The sequence below is a fragment of the Tetrao urogallus genome (genome assembly GCF_951394365.1).
Source record: "Tetrao urogallus genome assembly, chromosome: 5".
In the NCBI taxonomy this organism is placed as follows: Eukaryota; Metazoa; Chordata; class Aves; order Galliformes; family Phasianidae; genus Tetrao; species Tetrao urogallus.
This window is the reverse complement of record NC_136818.1, coordinates 45232325-45244697: the sequence shown is the minus strand read 5'-3', so window position 1 is coordinate 45244697 and position 12373 is coordinate 45232325. Positions and strand designations below refer to the sequence as shown.

General features: G+C 38.5%; 1 protein-coding gene across 1 annotated transcript in view; it reads right to left on the bottom strand.

The window, feature by feature from the left end:
- Window positions 1-12152, bottom strand: part of USP54 (ubiquitin specific peptidase 54) — a gene marked incomplete at both ends in the record, with an annotated part of 49231 nt that extends 37079 nt beyond the window's left edge. The window contains 2 exons of the mRNA XM_079535701.1: window positions 9480-9572; window positions 12006-12152. Coding sequence (XP_079391827.1) covers window positions 9480-9572; window positions 12006-12152 — 240 coding nt within the window. The remainder of the gene's footprint in view (window positions 1-9479; window positions 9573-12005) is intronic.
- Between the last annotated feature and the right edge of the window lie 221 nt (window positions 12153-12373).

The following is a 12373-nucleotide window of genomic DNA, read 5'->3' as shown; positions in this document are numbered from 1 at the left end:
CTTTCCTAACTTCCTAGCCCACAGTGTGTTGTTTGCAATCTTTCAGGAATTTATCTACTTTAAATAAGCACAAATAGGTAAGAATCAGATGATGACTGGGTCAGCATAAGGAGAGGAAAATGCATTACATGAACAGCAGCTCCTATCTATGGCCAGCTGTTCAATTGCTTCCAGACACCTGTTATTTTCACACCTGTATATCTCACAGCTCATCTGGGTAATGATTTGCAACAAGTAGTCCTATAAAGAAGCATTATAATTGTAAGTGTGAGTTATCTGTGTGAAAGTTCAACATATATTCCCAACCGAATATGCTCCAACTTCTATTATGTGCATAATCTCTAAAACATTTTCTGATTTAATTTTCATTGTGCCCTCCTACAAAAGAAAACAGAATATGGTATGCAAACTCCTCAGTAAGTGAAAAGTTCTAGACCTTCTTTTCAAACTGTTCTTACTCTAATTTTTATGACAAATGAGTTTCTTCATCAGCGTTGATCTCAAAATTTTATTTGCCTCTAAAACTTTCCACACAACCTTCTTAAAGATCACACAAAAAGCTTGTTCTTACTGCAATTAAAACAATATCTTCAGTTGTTAACTACTTGACTTTTCTGCCTTCTAGACAAGTACAAGAGAATGAGAAAGCTAGCTTCAGAGTGGTTTGTTGGCTTGGTTTTCTTTCCAATCTGTGATGAGAACCTGTAGCAGCATTCATTCCTGTTACTTCTCCCCTTAATTACTGAAAGCATCTCTCCAGAGTACTTAGAGCCAATATTCACTAGAAATAACTGGTCTTATTTGCTTCGTATCAGGAAATGAACAGGTAAACTGGGACGTCTGCTTAATTCAGTTGCTTTGAGGAAGATGAAAAAATACAGAATGTTCCAGTCCCTGCACAGCCACACAAACGGATCTGTGTCTGCTTCATTCCTGGCTATAGAAATGGTAGAATTTATAATACTGACAGATTATCTAATACAGATGTAAAACATGCATCTCTTCACCAATATTTTTATTTTGGTAATGTTTCCAGAGTTGATTGATGGATGAGGACCCACCATGCTAAAGACAGGTAGCTCTTCTGATACCACATTTATTAGAATATCAGGTAATGACAGGGAAATAAAGAATAGGCTGTGAGGCAATTAAAGTCTTCCATCTCATGAGTTGATACCTTTCCTCAGCTACCTTACATTTACATATACAAAAATGGAAAGAATTACATAAGCCAGTCCTTAACAATCCCAATTCCAATTTCTGTCCCACTGACAACGGAGGAAGTTCCTTATTATTGCATTAGCAGATTTTTCTCATTTCAGCAGACATCTAAAAACAAAAGCAGTGAAAAACAATTCCACCCTATTTAAGCTCCTCCCTTTGTGGGATTTAAGAGCACCTTGAAGCATTCATGACTGTTCTTCAGAAACACGTTCATTCTGGTTATCTTGGTCTCAATTTATAAATCTGGAAGCTGAGACACTTGCCTAGCAGCTTAGCAGGCAACTGAGCAGCAGGGAACTGATGGACAGGTCATAGTTTGCCCCTAGAAGCTCAGAAATGACTGCACTTTTGTCAGGGGGAGAATCAGAATAGGCTCCTCACGAGTTAAAACCAGAAGCCACCAAGCAACCATATTTCTGAAAAAAAAGCATACTTTACTTTTACCTGTAAAGTCCATAATAGGTAACAAAAAGATTCAGGAACAAAAATGTGATCCTGATGATTATAAGCAGCTCTTTGAGTTTTCCAGAAAACCTGCCTTTTTTTTTTTTTTTTTTTTGGCATCACAAAATAATTGCAGACTTCATGAGCAAAGAACAAAGATAAAAAACAATCTTTTAGTAAATATAACAGCCAAGAATTACGAAATCACAGTTATCATAATCTTGCAACAGAAATAATCTAGCAGCATTAAAGAATATTACAAAGAATTTTATTACGTATAGTCAAGCAGCAAAAGACCCCAGTATTAGATAGAATGTCCTTCAATACTTGGAATGGCATAGAGCACAATGGTATAGTCTTCTTTAAGCTATGAAAATTAAACTGTCTTAAAAACAATGAACAATCTTAATGGTCAAATCTTTAAAGTCCTTTGAAACACATCACATGTGTCTTGCAGGAAGCCCCAAAAAACACCTAGATAGAAATAGAGTCAGATGCACTTTGAACCCAGTGTTGTTGCTGGCTTTGCCTTTTTCTTTTTTTATTTAAGAAAAGCAAAACAAGAAAAATCTTTGGGGAGTTCTGAGCAAGATAGTGGAGTTGTTCCCCCTTCTTATTTTTAAAGACACATTCTTTGCTCACCTTTTCTTCAGAGCAGGTCTTTCTTGTCTCTCAGACTTAGGTGGACAGGTGTGGCACTTCCTGCTGTTTCATCGTTTTAAGTTATCTAAGCTGGATCTCTCTCCTTAATTTCAGATCCTGCCCTTGAGTTATACACTGTTAGTCACTTGCACATGTTCCCCAAACAGGTCTGAAAGCCAGCTGGGCACAGACCAGGAAAGCACTGCTGGTCCTGCTCCAGGAGTTTTCAGGACGCCGTTTCTCCAAGTGCTTCTGGAGCTTAATGGAAGCTTCATATATGAAACATTCAAACTCTGCTCTCTTTCAAAAGCTTCTTCACCTGACAGTGAAAAGCTCAGTGTATTTACAGTGCTTATGTTGTCCCCAAATGGCCACATTCCAACGCAGTTGAGAGTATCCTTAAATGCCACAATATGAAAAAGACACTACTAAAAGCCTTCTGAACAAGAAAAGTCTTTCCTATTTTAACACTTTTCAGTAGCTCCAATCAACAACGCAGCAGAACTGAAAAATGTATTTTTGTACCCAGATATAAACATGTCCAGGCTCAGCATAAAACAGAAGCCATTCCTAATATTGAATTAACAACAGGACTTGGAATTCTATACTAATGATCTGTTTCTGGAATGTTGGAAATAACCAATATAGAAGAGTACAGACATGGGGTTTATCAGACAGGACACAAGTTTTCTAATAAAACTTCATTCCTGAGCCCTATTTAAAAAAAAGAGACCCATCTCTTTCTCTCCTTCTCTACAAATCTTCAAAGGTCTGGAAAGGTAGCACAGACAGAAGAATTAAGAAGCACAAACAGAATATAACCAAAATGAATTGCTGAAGCCAATCAAGTTGCATCTGGTCCATGCCCAAGTACTATGTCAGGATCAGCTATATTCTTCACATAGTTGGTCTTAGGCCAGCTTGCTTAGAGGCATCCAAAACTGGAAATTCCTTAACCACTCCAGACAGTCTGTTCCAGAGCCTCACTTGGTTTATTACCATTCAAGTGGCTTTTTCTTAGTTTCTAAATGGAAGCTTCCTGTTATTTCTACAACAAGTTTGGGCTTTTGACATCTGCCAGAACAGGGGATTGCTGTGTCAGTGCTCTCCCAGAATAATCTCCTCCAGTTTGGGAAGTGTGGGAATCAGCACAAACTTTCTGTAGCTTCAAGTAGAACAACTTACAGTTTGAGACAAAGAAACCTTATTATGCAGTTACTCAAGTTAAAACCTGGCTTTCTTCCTCAGATTTCCAAAATTCACACATATTATCATAAAATGACTCATACTTCATTTGGTTACAGTGTAAGACAGTCACTATGCTTTGAGGTAGTTCTGGGATTGATGTTTTAGACTTATTTTTAAGACTGTGAAGCTGAAATAACTGTGAATTCCCTTACCCTCCTCTAAAAGATCTGTTCCAAATTATCTCTAATAGTGCCTACATTCACTGTTTCCTTAGGAAAGAAGTATTCAATTTACTTGGGGTACATTGACATCTCCCATGTGTATCCATCCAGATTGATGGAACAAGCTTAGACTTGGCAATAACTACTGAATCGGTCCAGTGCCCATGCAGTATAAATTTGAGTTCTGTTCTTGGCAGCTTTCTGAGAACCAACTATTCTCCTCCAGCACTGTGCAGAAGTTCCTTCTGAATGGAGACAGCACTGCATCATGATATTTCTTTCACAGAATAGAACATGTTCCTCCAAAATGCTTTACTATTCCCTGTGTTTAAAGTTTATCTTTTAGCAAAAACTCTCCTCTCCTGATGCAACTTCCCATTCAGTACACCAACATATAAAAGAAATCAATAAAAATGCTGGCTGCTAAATTCATGGTTGCTTCTCCCAACCAATCTCCTAAATTTCCACCTACCTTATTTCCATTAGCTCACATTTCTCTCTCACTTCCTCATGTTATATTTGGCTTCACTAGAGCAAGTAATACTGGCCATATTTGTCTCTTCAGATCACGTTCTAAACCTCCACATCTGATAACAGCCAGCCTACACAATTTTTACAGTCTGATCTATGTTGTTATTCACGCTGTACCTTAAACATTAATGTCACCTCCCAGTATGGATTTTAAAGTCGTACATCACGTGGCTACTAACAAAATTAAGTAAAAAGGCAATCATGAATTGGAAGCTTCAATTATCAGTTTATTAACTCAAGAAACTGTTTTGCTGCTAACTACTTTTGTCTGGGAGTTAACTGCAAGTGCCAAATGGAAAAAAAAAAAAAAAAAGCAGATTTATATATATATATATATATATATATATATATATATTATATACATATATTAAAAAATACAATACATTGTACTCTCTTTGCAATCAACTTTTCACTTAATGTCTCAACCCCCTTACAAACGTTCCATAAGAAATCCCTACACTTCTAACAGGTGCCTAATCAGAACCATGCATCATTGCCATTCCATTTCTTTAAGCATTCTAATATCCTATTGTTCTCGGTTTTCACCTTAGAAAACAACAGTCCACACAGAAAATTCACATTCTTCCTGCTTTTGTTGCACATGACAAAATCACAGAAAAGAACAGCCCTGTTGGAATTTATCAATCAATAGAGTATTCTTCTTTGCAAACTACAAAAAACACCCTGTCCGATATCCTGGCACTACAGAGCTCCCAGTACAATCCCTGGAAGGAGAACAAACTCTCTGTGGCACGCTCAGCACAGTGAACGGATTTCCCCCTTCCTGCTCCCTTCCAGCTGTGATAAACACACACCAAAGCAAAGTCATACTCTAGAAAAAGGAAAGCGTAACAGAATAAAGTAGACTTGAACACCAATGATAAATCAAAAAGCTGTTCCAATTACAGCAGGCAAATGGCATCGCAACAAAGATACCTACTGTACCAAAAAAACCCCACATTCTATTATGCTATAAAATCTCAAGGAACCGTGTTTGGGATTCCAGTACAGAGTCTGCAGCTCTTCCTTATTTTATTGTATTTTTTTTTTTTACAGCTCTTGATGCAATGTTCTTTCAAAATGGACAAAGCTTATGTCTGCAATTAATTCACAGACAGCCAGGTAGTTTAGCAAGTTTTAAAACAATTCCACTTTAAGAATTTATGAAATGAATATCTCCAGTGGCACAAAACTAAGATGCGATTTGATATCCGATATGACACATCACTGTCCTGTGATTGTTCTTTCTATAAATAAAATTAAAATTATAAATAATATTTATGGAGATAGCTGAGCGTTTACAGTAAATACTGTGCATGACATCAGAATCCCTAGAAACAGTTGCAGCAAGCCAAGCACGTATGAAAGAATAACTACTTCGTTGTTTTTCAAAGGCTAAATTTAGCCTAGTGGAGATTATCTTCCTCTAGAGTCATCAGGAAGAGAATGCTCCCCTTAAAGCAACTGTTCAAATTTAGGAAAGAGCTTGAACCCTCTCTGCCCAACACAGCAAGTATTCTGCCAAGGCAAGCTGGAGAGAAGGGGTGGGATGGAGACTCTTTTCCCCAGGTACTGCCCCCTTCCCAGACTAGGCTCGAAGCAGAACATGCCAGCATGCTTTGGAGAAAAGCAAACACATCCTACGCCATCCTCACTCGGTCTGGGCAGAATCTCGGACAGGTCCACCTGGCAGCATGCAAAGCTAATTACCTCTCCCCAGACCCTAATAGGAGATTTTCGCATGGTATAGAGCTCCGAATTCTTGGCTTCCCACTGGATCCAGCCATATCTTCTCCCTCATCTTAGCAAAGCCTAAGGCAAGATTCAAGAGAAAGAGGATGTCAAAGACCTACAGGCTACGTTGGCAATACCCTGGGAGGACAACAGTTACAGGTTTCCAGTGCAGACAAGAAGACCAGAGCAGGGAAAAAGATGAGCAATGATGGGAAGGGATGATCTGGCTGCACTGGGACACAGTTCACCTTGGTGATGCCTGCAGTAATAAGTGCATATTAAGCACATCATCACATTTGTCATGTACAAGTTTACACATACCATGCACCAGACAGTCTCAACTCCTTCAGGAAAAAAAAAACAGTTTGAGAACCACTGATCCAGAGGGCAGTAGAGAACAAGTAAATACTTGAAAACAGCTTCCCCCCCTCGTTAATGCCTTAAGGAGTTCAAGAAGATGAATGCATTCATCTCCATAATATGATATTATCCCTCATGCACACCCAGTTCGTGTAGGAGCCCCGTTCTCCAGTTGCATGCAAGATAACCTATGGGTCTGATGTCTGTGAGGGGCTTTTTGGTTTGGTTTGGGGGGGAGGAAGGGTAAGGTGTACATCCCCAATTTGACTTAGAGTATTATATATCTGGATACTATTTGAATCGGTAACACCATGAATATCAGGGAAATCTTTGGAATATTTATGTATGGCATCAACATTTTACACCATTTAATAAAAGGTGGAGACTTGCCATTCAGAGAATAACAAAATTGAGAGATACTTTTAAGTTAATGAACATAAAGAAACCAGGACTAAAACAGTTCTGACTTTTAACAAGCAGATTTCTATGTGTTTTTCCTCTTGTATAGCTTCACAATAAATGTAGGTAAGCTTTCTGAAGGCTGTAGAACAGACTTGGGTAAAACACTGATATTTCCCATGCAGAACAGGCTGTGGCTAGAGAAAATATTAACATTATGGTTTGGGTTAAAGCCAGATGAAATTTATTTACTTACTTTGTTGAGTACTAGTTACTGTTACTGCCCACATTCAGAAATAATTCTCCAGCTAATTCTTTACTTGGTTATATACTTCTTTAGTATTTTTCATTGTATATTGAATTTTGTGAGCTACTGGAATTCTGCACATTATCAGATTCAAGTATTCTAAAGTGTGCAAAAGAACTTCCAGGATTCAGTGCAATGCTGGAAGCTTAAGATTACAACACCTTATGGCTGCACACGGCATTGGTAAGAACTACAGAAAGGAAGCAAAAAAAATCCTAGAAGATACCTGTAAGCAGGAAGAGAGAACAGCAAGTTTTTGTAAGGCTGCATAATTTAAAAATAAGTATATGGCTGCAGGCACACAATTAGTGAATGCAACCACTCTAACACTTAAAGGCTTATTAATGGCACACTGCACACTTCAGCAAGACATTAAAAGCAAGAATCATATCAACAAAACAAAATATTATTTGACCAAATGCCTGCTTTTAATACATATATTCCAGAGATTCTGCCACCCTGCAGTCTTACTGTAGCACCTTCCTCCTCTAAAACCCATACTGCTATTCCAGATGCATCTTTGTTCACAGAATCACAGGGGCTGAAAGGGACCTCTGAAGATCAAGTCCAACCTCCCTGCTAAAGCAGGCTCCATAGTGTAGGTTTACATAGGAAAGAGTGCAGGTGGGTTTTGAATACCTCCAGAGGAGACTGTACCACCTCTGTGTGCAGCTTGTTCCAGAGCTCTGTCCACCCTTCTGTAACAGCTACATAAACATTCATTCTCTCCTCTTTCACAGTATCATTTTTTCCCCTCTTTCTCAGTCCAAAGACATCAGCTATTATCTTTATATTAAAACAAACCATGTCTGCCTTAGAGTCCACTGTACTTTCAGCCAAATGGTATCTCCCTGCAATATCTTGCTGCTTTGTTAAACATAAGAACAAAAACTTTTATTCATGATCATTTCCCAAATCCTGCTCTTTCTGCCCTTACTTACTCAAGAATGCTATTAATCACTTGGCAGTACTGGAGGGAATTAGCTTCGAGTCATTTATCCCACTGAATTTCATGAACTCAAACCAAATCAAAATACTTAGTTTTGTCATTTCTCTATAAGGAAAGGGATATACTCAATATTCCAAATCAAAATACTTAGTTTTGTCATTTCTCTATAAGGAAAGGGATATACTCAATATTCCATCTTTTCTTTGCTTACATAGCTGTATTTCTCACTTTGGATGTGCTATCCTTCTCCTAACAGACTCTAATACCCTCTTCTAAAGATATTGCTGTAAATATCCCTCTCATCATGAGTTGACACAGACTCTTCTTCAAAAGGAAATTGCTTATCTCCTTTCATGCTGTAAGAGTTTGCTTTTCGCTCTTTTGCAATGGAAAACCCCTCCAGAACATCCTAAAAACTCCCTAAGTAGCTGATTTTGAGGCTATCTTGACCAGAGTACCCCCAAAAATCACTCACCAGAAGACTGCTATTATACCATAAATACTGCCTGTGAACTTCAGATGATCTCAATTCAAACCTTGCACTCTCAGTTTTGCCATAAAACATGCTATCTCCCCTTTTCATCACTGCACACAGAATTCATAGTACAATAAAATCTCCCACAACAAATTTAAATATTTACTAAGATTTTACAACCCATTTATGATCAAAGAATATGACTTAGTCATTTCAGAAAAAAAAAAATCATTGCTCAGGAACATTAAAGCTGGAGTTCTCATTATGTTTTGCTTATGACGATTTCTCCCACCAGGCTACAGGGGCAGCAATGAGTTTGCAGAAGAATTTAAAAAGGAGGATACACACACACACACACACACACAAAATCCAAAACAGAAGCAATAGAAAGTAATGGGTAAATACAAACAGATGTAGGACTGTACAGTTTACTCAAGTATGTAACAGTACTTGAACACTAACTCCCATCTAGATCTTACTGTCTAGGCAGCATCTGAGATAGATATTTTATCTGCATATGTTTTCTAAATCAGAGACCAAAAAGAATTGAGCCACTTAATGCAGGCATCAATATTTACAGTAGAAAATACCTTTTAGCTTTATGTAATCAAAAGTTTTGAATAGAAAGGCCTTTCATGCTGACATTTAAAGCAGCCAGGAAGGGTGAATTCTGAAGAACATACTATCTATATATGATAAAACATTTCTAAGCCAAATGACAATTTAGGAAAAAAGGATAACAGTGCTTTATTATTTGAAGTGATATTCAAATACGGAGGCTTGCAATGATCTGCACTCCACTGATGACAGAGTTCTATCTGCAACTTACCTACATTTTCCACGCTGCATCGCTGAATACACTTAAAAACTCAGCACTGACAACTGCATGCTGCACCTAATCAGATTTACCTTCGGTCTTGCCAATTTCCAGCTGGAAGCTTAATTAGACATAGAAATACCACAGATATTTCTATTAGTTTAAAAGAATTATTTTCCAATCTTTACCTTGAGAGCACAGAAGATGCAAGAATCTCCCATACATTTGTGCGTTGAGATTTGTCGGAAACTCCGTCGGAAAATGTCAAGATGCCAAAGAACCTGAAACATACAGAGGAGCACAGCTGATTTTATGAATGCAGAAAATAAAATACTGCATTGAGCTTTGACTAAAGTTGCACACACTGAACAATTCTAATAGTACATTAACCCCAATGAACATCACTTTTAACAGTGTCTTTTAGCCAACTGCAAGTTAACATTTTCATCTTTCTCAAGAACTATACCACTTATATACAGAAAACTACAGCAGGATGCTGCCCTCAAATCCGTTTCACGTGCTTTGGACTGAATGCACATTGCTTTGTGCAGCAGTGCCACTCCGCAAAGCTGCGCAGGGCTGTAACAACCCTTAGATGTCCAGGTCCTCTCATCCCATTCCTCCTCCCCCTTCAGCCTCAACGCTCTGAGCAGAAAGGGCAACCATCAGAAATGGAGCACCAGCAGCGTGTGCATTAACAAGCTCCTGAATGTCAAAACAATGAACTGCAAAAGCCTCCTATGCCCAAATGCTGTCGTTAGAAAGCGCTTTTACACACTGTGATGACTGACAGATTTCTAACCCTAACCAGTGTGGACAGTTACACTTTTCTTTCAGGACAGGTTATTGAGGTGATGATCACAGCAACAGCACAAGGCAAACTTGGCTGGAACAGCAAGCACCAAGCACTGGGTAAAGTTTCACTACCAACCCTGGGCAATCATATAAATTCTTATCTGCACAACAGTGCCAGCACCGACCCAAGGTGTTTCACAGGCAGCTCCTCATGCTTGTTGCTGGCTGCTTCAGCAAGCACTAAGTGGGCTTTCCTGCCAGCCCTGCCCTCAGTCAGGAGGCAGAAGCCCACACTGAGAACAGCCCTGACCTGAATTGCACTGTGCCAGGCTCCGGGCAGAACGCAATGGCTCAGGCTGCCATGTGACTGACTGAACACTTTGTTAGCACCAACAGAGGGACCAAACAGCTAACCAATTAATTTGTCCTGAGGAACTAACTAGAAAAACAGCATTCTGAAAAAATAAAAAATAAAAAATGTTCTGTTTTCAAGAAATGTAAAGTATCTGTAACAGTTTGTTAACAAGATCACAGCACCGAAATACTACCTAAAACTGAACTACAAAAACAACACTTTTAGGGCAGATTTGAGCTGTAAAGTTTCCCAAAGTCTCAGAATTGTTCGGCTTATGTTTTTACTCAAACTCTTCCTGTACTTAAGAGCCTGGGAGGCAATATAAGTTTTTGGAGCATCTGATTACATACAACATTCCTGAACAGCTACTGCAGGCTTCACAAAAAGAAGAAAAATACATTTAGGAACTAGTCCAGTTTGTCAGTGTAATTGCCTTTGGAGCTTATCTTGAATATTTATAGAAATACTTAAAAGTAAAGAACAATAAACATTCAAGAGTCTCTCAGACTAACACTGATTAAAAAATTAAGACAAAAAACAGGAGTATATATAATATTATAAAATTATTAACATCCTGGTTTTTTAAATAATAATAATAATAATAAATATCAAGCTTCGGCTACAAGTATTTCTGGTATTCTTTCACAGAAGAAAACAATTTCTGAAGCACACTGAAAGCCAGGTCGCACACTTCTACCTTCCTATACAGCACACAGCTGGCATTGGGCTCTACTTCAATCTGACCTAGGCTCAGTAACTTGGGATCAGGAGGCAGCCAGTGACTGTGCTGTGCAGCTTAACAAAAGCAGTTAACACATCACTGAATACTGCGATTTTCTTGACTTATTTACCTTCATACCTAGTCCTGTACTTCCTGGCACACTAAAACTATAGAATGTTACTAAAGTCTTTGTATTAACTGCATCACCAGGACATCTCAAAGCCTGAAGCTAACTGAGAAGCTAATTGTGCCCACAAAAAGAAAGCTGCAGTGACACAGCCTGTGCCACCCAGTCAAATCACATGATGGGAATGAGACTGAGGGCTGAAACTCAAATAGATGCCCTGAATATGTAAACAGTGACAATATAAGTATAGCAGCCACCCCACCGCATTTTGACACAGAAGAATTGTTTCTTCTGGGTAAAAGAAACCAGCAGTAAAAAAGAAAATTGGACTGCATTAAAAGGTGATTGTATAGGTGTTATCAACCCTTCACTTGGATTGGATCATAAAAAATAACTTATTTACTTTAAGGAGCAGACAATTTAGATTAGAAGATTTAATGCAACATTCTACTACAGATTTTCATCTTTGGTTGGCAGCTTCCCAGTTTACACAAACAGAAAGGATTCAAGTATCAATGCACCAAGAAAAACCGAAACTTACAAAAGCTTTTCTATGATGCAATAAACATGCATTTCCAAACTTAGTTTTATTTTATCTAGGCTTACAAACAATTACAATGCCAAGCCCGACTGCATTTGTTGCACATCACAGCCTAAGAAAGTATTGCAATCGACACAAAGAGGAAGCAGAAATTGTTTACAGTTTGCCCTCTCACCTGCAGAGCGCTGTTCAGGAAGCAACTGTTCTGCCCCGGCTCATTGCTGAGACCTTTACTGGGTGCTATCGAAGTTGTACTCCGTGGAGTAAACATCCCCTGGACATTCCCTCGGCCCACAGAAAAGTAACTTCTTTTCCAAGACATCTTCCAGTGTTAGCTGTAGAGCACGTAGGTTTTGGCTGGCAGAGTATTTCACTTGGTCGGATCTCTCCTTTCTTTCACCAAAATTCCAAACTGGAACAACATCCAACCTTCTGCACGTTATAATTTAAATGGAATTTCTTCTTTCTTCAGGACAGCGGTAGTTTGTTTTTTTAAACCCAGCCCAGGATACTATTCATTTGATGCTTATGTATGCAAAAACC